Consider the following 16,024-nt stretch of genomic DNA (forward strand, 5'->3'; position numbering starts at 1 on the left):
ATATATATGCGATGATGTATAGTTTTTAGGGTTAAAATGGATTATACTTCTACAATAGTCGTACTAATTTTTTGACTTAGTGGATTTTCTTCTCTTGATCTACTCGTCGTTTTTCTAATCTAGAGGTTTTTATTTTTAATGTAAATCTGTGTGTTTTTATTCTGTTTTTTTTTTCTTGTTATCTATTCTCGTTATTCTCTACATAGATTAAACATACAAACATTCCAACCTATTTTAGTGGAAGGACGTGCTATTTGTTTACATCCATTAGTTTGTAAGGGATTCAATACAGATTTTGATAGGGATCAAATAGTTGTTCATGTACCTTTATCTTTGGAGGCTCAATCAGAGGCTCGCTTATTCATGTTTTCTCATATGAATCTCATCTCCGGCTAATTGGGGATCCCATTCCCTTACCAACTCAAGATATGCTTATTGGACTCTATGTATTAACAAGCGGGAATCGTTGAAGTATTTGTGCAAATAGGTATAATCCATGTAATTGAAGAAACTATTAAAATGAAAGAATTGATAATAATAACTATAGGTATACAAAAGAAAAACAACCATGAGTGTTTTGTAAATATTTTCTTTATTTAAGTTCTTATTTTCCAAAACAAAAAAATCAGTTGAATTGTGGAGCTAATTCTGTCTTATCTTCCAAGGGAGAGAAGTGTGGTGTTCTAAAGCTCATTCTTGTGGAATCACAAGTGTCAATCTCAAAGGAAAGACATCAATTACTAATTAATACTATTGTCAAATGTAGTTGCATCTATTAATTGCATGTCCTGATGAATACATATCCACTTCTTCAATCCCAACCTCATACAATCTCCAGATTTTTCCTTCTCTAATCTGATTTTTTTCTTGGTAGGGTCCCTTCAATCTTGTCATGATCATTCTCCCTCTGTCAAGCTTATATGCTAAGCTCTACCTTAAAGATATTTGCCCAACCGGAAAGTCTGTATAAAAGAGGAGAGGACATGGGCTTAGTTCTTAAGAGGCTTTTGGATGAAAAAATATGAATACGCAGAAAGCTTGGTTCTATGAGGAGTATGGTCCGAAGGAAGTCCTCAAGTTGGGGGACTTTCCCCTTCCAACTCCGGCCCATAACCAAATACTTGTCCAAGTAAGAGCTGCTGCTTTGAATCCCATTGATTTCAAGAGACGCCAACGAGCCATCTTTCCTTCAGATTTTCCGGTTAGTACTAGTGATTATCTTGTCTTTCACGTTGAATAAAAGATATAAAAGTTTTTCTTAATCTTGTAAATGTGTTTTAAAGATGTGAGAATATTTTATACTCAGCACAAATAGTATCCATATGAGAAGGAATGAATTATTATAAATGATATCACAAATGATATCAGAGTCAATAATTTGTATTGTAAAAAGTGTCTGTATTTAATATCTTATATCGATGTTTTTTTTTTTTAATTTTATAGATGTGTTTTAAAGTTTTAAAGGAATTGAAAGGTCTCCTCTTAACCTTGTAGATATTTTTTAAAGCCGTAAAAGATTGTAAGGATATTTTTTTAACTTTATATATATATATATATATAAATATGAGGGGTTGTGAGACCCTCTTTTTATCTTATAGATGTTTTTTAAAGCTATGAAGGTAACGAAAGTCTTTTATTATCTTGTAAATGCATTTTAATGATCCGAGGGATTGTCATGCCCCTCTTAACCTTGTAAATGCGATGAGGACCTTAAGCCAAAGGTCAAAGTGAATTTTTTTTTGTGGCAAAGAGGTAGTGTCTTCACCTAATAGTTACTGATATAGCCAGGTTGTCCCTGGCTGTGATATGGCCGGCGTCGTGGTGGCAAGAGGCGACGGTGCAACAAAATTCGGTATAGGCGATGAAGTGTACGGCAACATCCAGGATTTCAATGCTGAGGGGAAGCTAAAGCAGCTGGGGACACTGGCGCAATTCATTGTCGTGGAGGAGAGCTTGGTTGCTTTGAAGCCAAAGAACATTTCATTTGAAGAGGCTGCTAGCTTGCCTTTAGCAATTCAGACCGCGATTGAAGGCTTTGTGACCGCAGGTTTTAAGGGGGGGCAGACGGTATTCATAGTTGGCGGAGCAGGTGGTGTTGGAACTCTGGTCATTCAGCTGGCCAAGCACTTGTATGGAGCTTCTGAAGTGGTTGCTACAGCCAGCACTCCAAAGGTGGAGTTTGTGAAGAGTCTGGGCGCTGATAAAGTTGTGGACTACACAAAAACTAAATATGAAGAAATAACCGAAAAATTCGATTTTCTCTATGACACAATTGGTAATTTCCTTCTGGGTTCATCCATCTGGGATGCATATTTAATTTCTCTGGTTATAAAAATTTCTGTTTATCTGTTTCTGATCCATTTTGATCAGGTGACACCAAGAATTCCCATGTTGTAGCAAAGGCGGATGCTCCAATTGTTGACATCACTTGGCCACCGTCCCATCCAAGAGCGGTTTATTCAAGCTTGACTGTCTGTGGGGAGAGTCTGGAGAAGCTTAGGCCATACTTAGATAGTGGAAAACTCAAGGCCATCATCGATCCAACCGGTCCTTACAGGTTCACAGACGTAGTTGAAGCCTTCGGGTATTTGGAAACTGGAAGAGCCAGAGGAAAAGTCGTCGTCTCTCCCTTCCCTTCACTGCAACCTCCCCCTTTTGTTTTGTTGGATAACAAGGGCAATCCAGGCCCTTGACTAGTTCCTCAGAAGATGTCCACTGCTCAGTTATGGACCCAAAATAAGGATGACTTTCGTTGAAAAATGACTTTTGTTGGGACTATTTTACCCCTTGTTTTTTTTTTTTTTGTATAATACATATATTTTTTTCAATTCACTTCTTTTACTAAGATCAACCTCTTCTACTAAGATTAATTTCTTATTAACAATATTCACCTGACCTACACGAGAGTTTAGTTTGGTTTTAAAAAAACTAAATAAGGTTAATTTCTCAATTTGAACTATATCATAGTTAAGTTAGTTAAGTTTGATTTATAAAGTCTAAAATTAAGTTTTCATTTCATCTATAAAAAACTTGATTATAATTAGTTAAATTGTACTGTAATTAAGTTTCATTTATAAAAGATTTTATTGTGATTAAATTTCTCTTTTATCTACAAAAAAAGTTAACTATAATGACTTGAATTGTATTGTGATTAAGTTTAGTTTACACATAACTTAAATAAGGTTAAATTGCTTTCACTACTTTATCTGGATTATAATGATCATCTATTTAATGTCATATTCAAAACTCCATTGCAAAAAAATCCAACCTAAATCATGACAAAAAACAAAAACAAAAATCTCTAAGAAAAATCCAAAACTCAGTAAAACCCAACTTGCGAAAAACCCTAAGATAAAATAACCACAAAAAAAACACTTTGACTTAAATCCCAACAAAAAAACAAAAACAAAAATCTCTAACAAAAATTCAAAACCTAATAAAACTTATCTGCAAAAAAAAAACTCTACTAAAAAACAACAACAAAAACCTCCATGTAGAATCCCAACAAGAAACAAAACCAAGAGTCTTCAACAAAAAATAACTATAAATAACCCCAACCATAAAATACCTTAACAAAGAATTGGGGCAAAAAACCAAAAAGATAAAAAGGTAGAAAGTCCTAACAAATAAAAATAACTACCAAAATCCGCTACAAAAAACCCTAACTAAAAATTATGGCAAAAATGGAGAATGACATGATTTGAAGAAGAAAGAAAGATGAAAGAACTCTTGAAGCTGATCTTTATCCTTGATGTAAGAACTCTTGCAGTTTATTTTTATCCTTTAAGATAGCCTAATGAGAGAAAAAACAAGCTAGTAGTAATGACATTTACGTTAAAACAGAGAAGGGCAAAAATGTCTAAAATGAGTTAATTTATAAAAAAATGATGAAGATGAGTCGCTTTTCATATTTTGAAAGTATTTAAAGTATTTTAACTAAATATCTCTTAAAATTATCAATATCCATTATAAATTAACAACTTTATTCCAAATGTCACTCGTCCACAATTATATCATGACACCAAGTCAACTGTCCCTTAATGATACATTACCAAAACATGTACCTTTCTTTGCTTTACATTAAATAAATTAATTTTAATTACTTAATTTTTTAATTTAATTATTTGATTATTCAAAATATAAATATTCTAATAAGTATCTTCTTAAATAAATTGTAAATACTTTTAAGAAAATAATTATATATATATATATATATATATGATATTTTAATATTAAATATTTTATTATTTGCATAATTTTTAAAAATTATTTTTATTATTTCTATGAATTTTAATCCATTTTTGTTTCACTTGAAAAATCTAACCACTAATATTTCCCCTAGCATATATTGACCAAAAAAAAAAAAGAATCCATTCTTGGACAATTCTGCTTGACATGTTTTAGGTGACATCATGCAAACCAACAACCAATAAAACAAAATGTAAGAAAAAATATCTAGAGCTTAGATTGTTGGTTTCCAAAAGAAAACAATAAAAGAATTATATTTGCTTTCAAAAGAATGACAAATGATGATACCAATAATAAGGTTGACTGCAAATGGTACCACTTATATATGGAGTTTGGCGTACTTCTCTTGCACAAAGGACATGGTAAATGGGCCAAACTAGAGGAAAAATTCCATTTTAGAATAAACATGTGAAGGCACAAGCTCCCTCCTTATGTGCAGTTGAGCAATTACTAAATAAAAATGTGTTTTTCAATACAATGATTAATAAAGGTTTATTACACTTTACCCCCCAACCTATATCGTGTTTTACACATTGTCCCCTCAAGTTTAAAATCGAACAATGTACCATTTATAATTTATAATTGCATGTAATGTTCATTTTTTTTAAAGACAATGTTAGTTTTTTGGACGAAAAGGTATGTGCTCTTGTATGCAGAGTTTGTGTGCTTGTTTCCCATCTTTTGGTAATTTCCCAGTTTGGAGGTATCTCACGATGTCATGCATTTAGCCGGAAAATCAAATGGGCTATCTAGGCATTTTTTGGGAAATTTTTTGGAGTGTTATAATTCTTCATTTTGGAGCTTCCAAGTAATTGCTTCTTTGGAGACTTAAGGTGGGTTTTGGATCCTTTGGTTTGTAGCTTGAAGCTTTTTGAAAGATCCTCTATACAAGTACATGGGGTATGTTTGATTCTTGAGAATTTAGTTTCTAGGGTTTGTTCATTCCATGGAGAAGATGAGCAGAGAAGCCTTTTCCCTGCTTTTGCTGATCAACCATGTCTCCACTTATTCTTCTTCATCCTTTTGCCCTCACTTGAAAAAAAGACATTTTTGCCCTTTCACACGGAGAACACATGTCTTTATGTCCAAAAAAAATAACGTAGTCTCTAAAAAAATGCACATTACATGCAATTATAAAGTATGTGGGATACATTGCTCGATTTTGAACTTGAGGGGGCAATGTACTAAACATGCTATATAGATTGGAGGGGTAAAATATAATAAACCCGATCAATAATTTACAATGGGTGTTTCCGTTATATAAATTCCTAATTAATGATTTGTTTCATTAATTTCTACCAAACATGAATTAGTAAGTGTGAAAATAGAAAACACCTAACAATTTACATGATTCACACTAAAACTTACATCCACAAAGAAGAATTTCCACTATAGAAAATTTCTTATAGGAAACTAATCTTGTAATTCTCAAAATACTTATTCCTAAAAGAAAAAACTCAAAAATATTATTAATTTGTTTTTATGACTCAAATTCATGATTTCCCGTCAAATCAAGTTCTAATGCCATATTGAATTACTAAATTTTCTAAAAATTTAACCTTTCATGATTTAGGTTCAATAGACATATCATCCTCTTTAACAATAACATCCTCAAAATAGTTTTTGAGAAATGAATAATTTTAAAAAACAGTTATACAATGTTTTTTTAGAATAAAAATTTATTTAAAAACTTAAAATGTTTTTAACCTGGTTTTCTATTTTTAATTATTATGTTTTATTTTTAATCATTCTCCATATTACAATTATTTTTTAAAATATTCTTTAGAAAATAAATGAAAACAACTGAAAATAATTAAAATATGTTTTCAAAAGCATTCTGTCATTGAAATAATTATTAAAAATATATTTTGAAAACCATTAACAATTCGTCCAAAAATTCAAAGAATATTATCACCATTAAACCTATTACAACATGTTATTAAAGTCAGCTTAGATTAATTAACTTATATGACCTAGTTTAATAAGGTAACGCTAATTAACTAAAACATATTCTTATGTCTTTTTTTTCTCTGATTACAATCAAGTCAATTGTGGCCTCATTATCTACCAAACATTTTCTTCTTTTGAAAGGGATTGCGATAAGGCTTGTTTGATCGATATTTAGCTCAGAACAGTTCTTGTTCTTCACCTTTCCTTCACGTTTTCTCCCTCTTCCTTCAGAAATGAAAAATCATTCTTTTTTATGACTCTTCCAGATCAAAAACATCTTATAGTAAGACCCAATCTTCCTCTGTCAATCTCTACCAACGATCATGGAGTTGTTCATCATCATAGCCACTTTCCTGCTACTGCCATTTCTGTTGTTCTTCATCGCTTTCTGCTTTCTTCTCCTTCGTATCTTCACCAACAAATCCATCAAAAACCCTAACTACCCACCTGTCATGGGAACTGTATTTCATCAGCTCCTTTATTTCAACAAACTGTACGACCACCAAGCGGAAGTCGCCGAGAAACATCGCACTTTCCGGCTTCTCACTCCCATTCAGAGTGAAATATACACGACGGATACCAGAAACATTGAGCACGTGCTCAAAACCAACTTCGCCAACTACTCCAAAGGCCAGCACAATCGGGATATATTTATGGATCTTTTCGGCGAAGGAATATTCGCTGTGGACGGCGGTGCGTGGCGGCACCAGAGGAAGCTTGCGAGCTTTGAGTTCTCCACCAGGGTTCTCAGGGACTTCAGCTGCGCCGTCTTTAGAACCAACGCCGCCAAACTTGCCGGGAAAGTCAAGGAGTTTTCGGATGCGGGTCGGGTTTTTGATGTACAGGTGACCATGGAAATTATTTGATTTCTGAATCTCTTATTTAATTGAAGTATATTGTATGATAAAGTGATGATAAGAAATATGAACCTTTAAATGTGCCGGGTACAAGTTTTTCCAAAGTTGGGTATTTGGGTTCAAGATTGGGCCCAAAATAAGTTGTGTTTGGGTTCAGAGAAAGCATCACATATACTAAGCGTTATTTTATTTTATTTATTTTATTTTTTGTAGGATATACTAATGAAATGCGCATTGGATTCCATATTCAAAGTTGGGTTCGGAGTGGATTTGAATTGCTTGGAGGGCTCAAGCCAAGAAGGAAATGCATTCATCAAAGCCTTCGATGATTCCAATGCTTTGGTCTACTGGCGCTACGTCGATCCTCTCTGGACTCTCAAAAGATTTCTCAACATCGGCTCCGAAGCCTCCCTGAAGAAAAACATCAAGGTCATGGACGATTTCGTGTACAACCTCATACGGACCAAAAGAAAACAGCTCTCCATCCAACAATACACTGTAAGTATTATTATCTCCTTTCATCAAAACCCCATGAAGAAAATGGAAGTCATCACAAGAAATAGTACGGTAACAGCACGGCTTAATTTTCATGGCTGATTTCCAGAATGACAAGGAAGACATTCTTTCGAGATTTCTGCTGGAGAGCCAGAAGGATCCGGAGCAGATGAATGATCGGTATCTTAGGGATATTATTCTAAATTTCACTATCGCTGGTAAAGATTCGACTGCAAATACTCTTTCATGGTTTTTCTATTTGCTTACCAAGCACCCTCTGGTGCAAGAAAAAGTTGTGCAAGAGATAAGAGAAGTGATGGACTGTGGAGATGATGATAAAGCTCATGGGTTTGAAGATTTTGTATCAAAAATCACTGATGGTGTGTTGGAGAAAATGCAGTATCTTCATGCAGCATTGACAGAGACATTGAGGCTATACCCTGCTGTCCCTATAGTAAAATTTTCTTGAAACCCTAATGGATTTTCTTTAGTTGTTTGAGAAAATGGAGGAAATGATACTGGATATTGAAGTGGCCTTTGGTCACATTAATTATACTGAATCATTCCCAACTGTGTAGATACGTGAGCTTCACAGTGTCTCCATAGTTTTGTGTCCAATCCTTTTGTCACATAGGATTGCGGGCAAATAAAGGTTCGGGAATTGATTTAGGACCAAACTAAAGGTCGGAGTTTGGTTTTAATACTATTTGTAACAACCCTCTCCTAATCATGTAGATACGGTCTAGGTCTAAGGTGCTTTAATAGTTTTAAAACACGTCTATATGGTTACAAGAAATCTATGCACATACAACATTAAAAACTTTTTCATCTATCGGATTGTCGGATATTATAATAATGTTTGGTTGTTACAAATTTTTCTAGCGTTTCCTCTGTTCCAAACACTTTCTTTCTTGTTTTTGTGGCATGTTGTGGCATTGTCGATAATATTTTCATGTTTAAAGGTGGACTAATGATGATTCTATGGTGTCTTTTGCGGTGTTTTAAGGATGGGAGATGTGCAGATGCAGATGACATTCTTCCTGATGGCCATAAACTAAAACAAGGAGATGGGGTATACTACATATCCTATGCCATGGGCAGGATGTCTTACATTTGGGGAGAAGATGCCAAGGAATTTCGCCCCGAAAGATGGCTCAACAATGGAGTTTTCCAACCCGAATCCCCATTCAAATTCGTAGCATTCCATGTCCGTAACATCTTTGACCATGGCATGTTTCACAATAATTTCATCGTACATTTCTAACATTTCTTCTTGTATTCTGATTTGCAGGCTGGTCCTCGAATTTGTTTGGGCAAGGACTTCGCTTACAGGCAAATGAAGATAGCAGCAATGACACTTCTTCACTTTTTCCGCTTTAAATTAGAGGATGCTACAAGAAATGTTACGTACAAGACCATGTTCACACTCCACATCAATGGAGGCCTCCATCTGCAGGCAATTCCAAGGAGAAACTTCGTATCTTCCAAGTAGAATTTCACGCTTATTTGATTGTGGATTAACCTAGTGTGTAAAACACTTGAAATCTATATATGTATGGATCTGTGTTTTTTACGTGTGTCCCCATTTGTCGGTGAAACTCGCTTTTTATTGGTAAAAAAATGGTTTTAGAAAAATTGGGGTCGTCACTTATTTTATTTCATTTTAAAAATGAAAAATAAAACAAGAAAAAAAACCCTAAAAAGTAACTCCAAAGTTTTGGAAAAGCATGTCTTTGAAAAAATCCGAACTTAGGTTCGGGAATCAGATTACCTATTGGGAAGGCACCTCAAAAAGGCAGCACCCCTCTAAGCTTTAAAAGGTCTCTAGTAGCTAAATGTTTGTGTTAGTAGAACTTTAAAATCATCTTAGCCTATATAGGTATCCTTATTGGTTGAGCCAAGTACATCTGTACATTCTCATTCGCTTCCTTGATGTCTTCCATTTCAATTGCAATGACATACCATCCTTTAAGAAATCTGGACTGAATCCTAAGCCTTTTAATTCTTCATTTTCTGAGCCTGATTGAGAGTTAACACAACTGAATTACCTAGTAAGAATATTTGCCAAACCACCACACATGAGAAGGTGGTGAGAGTTTTCTATTTATAATCATTTACAGAATATAAGAAATTATTACAAATCAAATAATATCAAACTGATTACAAAGGAATAGCATGTAATCAAGGGTCAAATATGATACATATGGTAAATTGTAATGGAAAGGTTAAGTATCCTTAACACCCCCCCGCAAGCTGAGCGTCGGATTGGAACGAATGTGAAGCTTGGATCGGAAAAATTCAAAGAGAGGTCGAGAAACACTTTTGGTGAAGATGTCAGCAACCTGGAGGTGGGAGGGCACATACTGGGTGCGAATTTTACCAATGACAACGAGTTCCTGAAAGAAGTGGTAATCTAATTCAACATGCTTGGCTCGCTTGTGAGAAACAGGATTGGAACTAAAAAAGATAGCACTTTTTTTGTCACATAAGAGTAGGGGCTGCTGTGGAATGGGGACCTTGAGGTCATGCAAAAGATGTGTAAGCCAAAGAAGTTCAGCAGCAGTCATAGCAAGGGCACAATACTTAGATTCACAGCTAGAGCGTGAGACAGTAGGTTGCTTAATTCTTTGCACTCCAAGAGACTAGATTGTTACCAAGATAAATAGAGTAGCCGGATGTAGAACGACTAGTATCGGGACAGCCAGCCCAATCAGCATCTGAATAAGCTACTAGCGCACTAGGAATAGTGGATGGACGAAAGGTAAGGCCAAAGTGGAGTGTGCCCTTAACATAGCGAAGAATACGCTTGACAGCAAGAAAATGATCTATAGTAGGGGTGTGAAAAAATTGGCTGACAGAATTGATAGCATGGGCAATATCTGGACGCGTAATGGTCAAGTACTGAAGGACGCCAACAAGAGATCGATAGAGAGTAGGATTAGAGAAAGGAGAACCAGCAATAGTCAGGTGTTGGGAAACAACCATGGGGGTGTGAATAGGTTTGCTGTCGAGCAATTGAGCACGAGTAAGAATATCTCGAGCATATTTTAATTGACTGATGAAGAGACCATCAGAAGTGGGCGAAGCTTCAAGACCAAGAAAGTAACTGAGGGAGCCCAAATCCTTGGTAGCAAACTCAGAATGAAGCTTGCGAGTAAAACTGTCAAGAAGTGATGGGTTGTTGCCAGTAACAATAATGTCATCAATATAAAGAAGCAAATAAATAAGGCTAGACTGCTGATGAAAGACAAAAAGAGAGGTGTCAGCGCGGCTAGAAGAAAAACCAAGTGTAAGAAGAAATGAACTGAAACATTGAAACCAGGCACAAGGAGCTTGCTTTAAACCATAGAGGGATTTCTTTAACAGGCAGACATGAGTGGGAAAACGAGAATCAATATACCCAGGAGGTTGTTCCATATAAACATGTTCAGTAAGGGTGCCATTGAGGAAAACATTCTTGACATCAAGTTGCCGAAGAGGCCATTTATTTGTGACAGCAAGAGAAAGCACAACACGGACAGTAGTAGCTTTGACAACCGGACTGAAAGTGTCAGTGTAGTCGAGACCAGGTACCTGGGTATAACGTTTAGCAACAAGGCGAGCCTTGAGACACTCGACGGATCTATCCGAAAAATATTTAGTGCGAAACACCCATTTAGAGCCCACGATGCTGGTGTTGACAGGTCGAGGGACCAAAATCCAAGTACCATTTTGTTGTAAAGCTTGAACTTTTTCATCCATGGCAGCAAACCAAGCAGGATTCTTAGCAGCAGATTTGAATCCTTTTGGCTCAGTGGATGCAAGAAGAGCAGAAAGAAGTCCAGAGGAGCCCAAGACACCAAGATTCGCTGGATGACGAGTCTTGAAAATACCGGCTTTGTCTTGTGTGATCATAGGATGAGAGCCCAAAGAAGAAGAGGAATCAGCAGCAAGCTCAATAGAATGTGGACTGGAAGCCAAGGGTGGCAAAGAGGAACCTGCAAGAGAAGTATCAACCTGCACAGACTCATCCACAAGATCAGAACAAATATTACATGGAGAGGAGTTGGATCGAGGAATGTGCGGGGAAGGAGAAGTAGGGGAAGGGGGAGATGGATCAATATGGTGAAGACGTGGTTCCAAGAAATTGGAAATATGAAGAGAGGAAAGAGGTTGGGCCTGGGAGCTTGGGACAGTAGGAAAGTGAGTTTCATCAAATTGAGCGTGGCGGGTGATGTATAACCTAGAGGTGGTGGGATCAAGACAACGAAACCCTTTATGAGAGGGACTATAACCCAAGAAAATGCAAGGAATGCTGTGGGGAGAAAGTTTGTTAGGCATATAATCACACAAGCAAGGATAAACACGACAACCAAAAGGATGAAAATTCTCATAATGCGGAGAGTAGCCGTATAAAAGTTCAAAGGGTGACTTACCACCAAGAAGTGGAGTGGGCAACCGGTTGATGATATAAGTTGCAGTGCTGAAAACGTTAACCCAGAAACGAGGAGAAAGGTGGGAGTGGAAGAGAAGGGCCAAGCCAATCTCAGTCACATGATGATGTTTTCTCTCAGCACGACCATTTTGAGCAGGTGTATATGGACAAGAGAGCTGATGATGGATGCCAGAAGTACGTAAGTGAGTTTTGAAGCAAGTATTAGTAAATTCAGCACCTCCATCGCTTTGAAAAACCTTGATACGAGCGGAATGTTGGTTTTCCACAAATTTTTGAAATTGAAGAAAAATATCAAAAAAATCAGATTTAAATTTCAAAGGATAAAGCCAAGTGAATCGGGAATAATCATCAATAAAAATAACATAGTAAAGAAAACCTGAATTTGATTTGATGGGGGAAGGACCCCAAAGGTCACAATGAATAAGATCTAACACATGAGACGACCTATGTTCATTTCGGGAATAAGGTAATCGATGATTTTTTGCAAGTTGACAAATACTACATAGTGAGGGAGAAGGCAATAAAGACGTAAGAGAAAGATGTCCTTTTTTATTTAAAAAAGAAATTACAGAATAATTCACATGACCTAGGCGAGCATGCCATAAATCATATGAAGCACGTAGAGATTTATTTTTAAGGATAGAAATAAAGGCAGAGTTGCCGCGCTCTAACACATATAACCCTCAATCTCTTTTACCGGTCGCCACCACCCTTCCTGTTTGACGATTCTGGACAGTAAAAAAATTATTAGTAAATGTAACGGAGAGAGGAAAATCAGAAGTTAATTTACTAATTGAAAGAAGATTTTTAGTGAGATAAGGGACAACCAATACATCTAACAAGTGAATATTTGGAATAGGAGAAAGAGTACTAGTGTGGGTAATGGGTAGAGAGGCACCGTTTCCTACGATCACAGAGTCCTTACCCATGCAATTTTTGGACTGATCCAAAATAGATGGATCGGTGGTCATATGGGCCGAAGCTCCGATGTCCAAAAACCAGTCAGCAGCCTTGGGTCCAGAAAGAGAACAAGATGTGTTGAAGGCCTCGGCAAGATGAGTAGAGGAATCAGTCCGATCATACCGTGGTTGCAGCGGTCAGCATAATGGCCCTCTATGCGACAAATTTGGTAGCGAGGTGGTCGACGACCATGACCAGAGTAGGTTCGTCCTCGGTTGGAAGAGTTGTTGTTGTGGGAATGAGACCGACCTCGCTGGTTGCTATGGAAAGCAAATGGAGTTCCATGGGAAGTGGTGCGACTGCAATTAGTGGCTGTGAATGCCGTAGTGGTGGGTTCAGAAGACTCAAGGGATCGCTGGAACAACTCAAAACTTTCAGCTTTAAAAACTAGGTCTGCAAAATAGGAGAGAGGGGTGAGAGCCATCTGAGCTGTAGAAAAACTGGAAAAATCGGTGCCGAGTCCACGAAGGAACCAGTGCACTTTGTCAGTGTCCTCGACAGGTCTTCCAATGGCATGAAGTTGGTCACAAAGTGTTTTGAAGGTATGGGCATACTCAGCAACGGGTTTGGTGCCACGTTTCATCAGCTGCAAGTCATCCTTGAGTCGTAGTTCACAGGCTTTCGAATGATGGCTGAATGTATTCTCTAAAGCGAGCCAAACTTCACGGGCAATGGAGAGACCAACAACGGCAGCAATAGCTTCCTCGGTGAGAGAGGAGAGCAAGAGACAGAGAAGCCGTTGATCAGCTGCTTTCCATGCCAGATATTTGGTGCTGAGTGTGGTAGAAGTTGCTGGTTCAAAATAGGGTGGTGGAACAAGAGTTCCATCAACGTAGCCCAACAAGTCTTGACTCTCAAGGAGAGGAAGAAGTTGGCTTTTCCAGATAAGATAATTGGAGGAAGAAAGCTTGATGGTGATCATGTGGATTAGAGTGTTGAAAGGAAGAAGATGAGAGGATTCGGAAGCCATGGAGAAAAATGGATTGGGTTGCTAAACCAGACTGGCTCTGATACCATAAGAATATTTGCCAAATCACCACACATGAGAAGGTGGTGAGAGTTTTCTATTTATAATCATTTACAGAATATAATAAATTATTACAAATCATATAATATCAAACTAATTACAAAAGAAATGGAAAGTAGGAAATAATATCAAATTGATTACAAAGGAATAGCATGTAATCAAGGGTCAAATATGATACATATGGTAAATTGTAATGGAAAGGGTAAGTATCCTTAACACCCATAACAGAACTGCCTTCAGAAATCCTCCGGAATATAGACACAAGTGTGGCATCTGCTAGTAGTAACCATGACATGTCAAAAAGGGAAGCTTCTTTCTCATAATCATCAACGCAATCAGGCTCTTAACGGATCCCACTGCCTACATCACATCAATGGCTGAGCAGATAGAGAGATCCACAATTTCGATATCTGTCCTTGCACCATTTGGTCAGTTATATCACGGATGTATAGCTCGAAGGGTGACCTGCGGACTTGCATTTTGGTGGCGTTTGCTGCCCAAGCAGCTGAGGAGTTAGTTGTCCGTTTGGTTACAGAGGTTCGGAGCACAGCGATGGCGGCACCAAAAAGTTCAACTGCACTTATACTTTTGTCTAGCACCAAACTCTTAGCATCTATACACTCCAGAATGTGGCGTGTTTTTTCTTCTGTTGCTGGATTTGCATGCATTCCGAACCTTGAGGAGGTTCCATTAAGTGTGGTCAGAGCCTTCTATTATTTCGTGAACATGAGATACTAGAAAATAAGAAGTAAGCGCCAAGCTTTGCAAATTCAGGAACCATTCCAGCGGATCTGCAGGATTTGAAGAAGATCATCAAAAGCACAAATACAATGGATAGAAACTAGTCATTTCAACTCTTTGGTAAGTCCAAGCTCATGGTTTTGATCTCCTGTTCTCCATCACCAATCATCCCGTCTTCGGTTTCAAACTCATTCATTGACTGCAGATTTTACTTTCTTCGCGGGTTTAGAGCCCATCAGTTGCAAATCAGCAATATGAAATATGACCTGGAAGCTGACAGTCACAAGAACCTGGTTTTCCTTTCCCAAAACAGTCTCCTTCCATTTAAAAACTGCACTCCCCATTTTCCGAAGGCCACACCCACATGCCCAGCTGTTTGGATTTGTTCTAGCATAGAGGATTTATTATCGAAAGCAAGATGACCATAAACTTCACCAGAAAGTCGAGCTTTGTTACCATTTCTGCAGCCCTCTTTAATCCCCAATTTCCAAGAATTTAGCTTCCCAAACACAACTAGGGTGCTCATAAACTCCAATTCGCCAGATTCAAATAATTTTCACTGTCATTGACAATGATTCTAGATGCATGTGAATCAACGGAACAGATAATGAAAATATGACCCACCACCTCTGTTAATATTTCTCCAGTTAGTGCTCATAACCTCATGTTTCTATTGTTGCTGCTCTCTGTCTTCTTCCTTAAAACACCTCACATTTTCTTCATATTGTCTTCGAGGATCTCATAGGTACAGTAAATCACTTTGTATGTGCGGGATCATTAAGTTCCGTAGTGACATACCAACGGAGAAAGCTTGCCAACTCGATATTGCACAATGATTGTTACCTAAGGAAATGGCAAAGGTAGAATTTATCAGATTACTCAAAGCGAAGAGCCTGAACCAATTGGAATAAGTAACATCGGAACTCTTCACAATCAGATCTTTCAAGAACACTGATAGCGGGGTCTTTATTACCATTTTTAATCCCGACTATTTCACGAACAACCACAGAAGTTGGCACTGGTCATTTTGGCTTTCATAAACATCATAAAGCAGAGCATTGGTCAGGAACTGGACATATAGCACCTCAGGTTTGATGAGATGCATATAATTGCGTCAAACTGCTCTACAGGGAACAAGTTTTATCCCACTGCTGACCTCAGTTCAGCCGTATCCCTCGAAATACAGGTGGTCCAAGGCGAGTGCTCCAAGTCAACGACGTCATCGTGGGCAATGTCAGTTCCACCGCATGATCATTCTCCTTTTCATAAACAGTTTTAGTTTCTGGCTGGGGGATCAAAACAGATTTTCTC

At 37.3% G+C, this 16,024-nt stretch overlaps 2 protein-coding genes across 2 annotated transcripts; both read left to right on the top strand.

Moving 5' to 3' along the window:
• Positions 1–951: 951 nt before the first annotated feature.
• Positions 952–2,868, top strand: LOC117932459 (2-methylene-furan-3-one reductase-like). Its single transcript, XM_034853714.1, has 3 exons — positions 952–1,201; positions 1,789–2,275; positions 2,371–2,868. The coding sequence occupies exons 1-3, from the start codon at positions 1,022–1,024 to the stop codon at positions 2,691–2,693; spliced, it is 990 nt and encodes a 329-aa protein (XP_034709605.1). The 5' UTR covers positions 952–1,021; the 3' UTR covers positions 2,694–2,868.
• A 3,525-nt stretch (positions 2,869–6,393) lies between these two features.
• On the top strand, positions 6,394–9,123 carry LOC117932181 (cytochrome P450 704C1). Its single transcript, XM_034853286.1, has 5 exons — positions 6,394–7,043; positions 7,269–7,553; positions 7,660–8,004; positions 8,557–8,757; positions 8,842–9,123. Exons 1-5 carry the CDS (start codon positions 6,522–6,524, stop codon positions 9,040–9,042), a joined length of 1,554 nt encoding a protein of 517 aa, XP_034709177.1. The 5' UTR covers positions 6,394–6,521; the 3' UTR covers positions 9,043–9,123.
• Positions 9,124–16,024: the final 6,901 nt, after the last annotated feature.

Source organism: Vitis riparia, chromosome 15, assembly GCF_004353265.1.
Source record: "Vitis riparia cultivar Riparia Gloire de Montpellier isolate 1030 chromosome 15, EGFV_Vit.rip_1.0, whole genome shotgun sequence".
Classification (NCBI taxonomy): domain Eukaryota; kingdom Viridiplantae; phylum Streptophyta; class Magnoliopsida; order Vitales; family Vitaceae; genus Vitis; species Vitis riparia.

What these genes read in the sequence shown, in the direction of transcription:
- LOC117932459 (XM_034853714.1), top strand. Translation starts at nt 1,022, where the DNA reads ATGAATACGCAGAAAGCTTGGTTCTATGAGGAGTATGGTCCGAAGGAA. An exon ending in TCTTTCCTTCAGATTTTCCG is followed by an intron (nt 1,202 to 1,788) that starts GTTAGTACTAGT and finishes TGATATAGCCAG; the next exon opens with GTTGTCCCTGGCTGTGATAT. An exon ending in TTTTCTCTATGACACAATTG is followed by an intron (nt 2,276 to 2,370) that starts GTAATTTCCTTC and finishes CATTTTGATCAG; the next exon opens with GTGACACCAAGAATTCCCAT.
- LOC117932181 (XM_034853286.1), top strand. Translation starts at nt 6,522, where the DNA reads ATGGAGTTGTTCATCATCATAGCCACTTTCCTGCTACTGCCATTTCTG. An exon ending in TCTCCATCCAACAATACACT is followed by an intron (nt 7,554 to 7,659) that starts GTAAGTATTATT and finishes GCTGATTTCCAG; the next exon opens with AATGACAAGGAAGACATTCT. An exon ending in TCAAATTCGTAGCATTCCAT is followed by an intron (nt 8,758 to 8,841) that starts GTCCGTAACATC and finishes TCTGATTTGCAG; the next exon opens with GCTGGTCCTCGAATTTGTTT.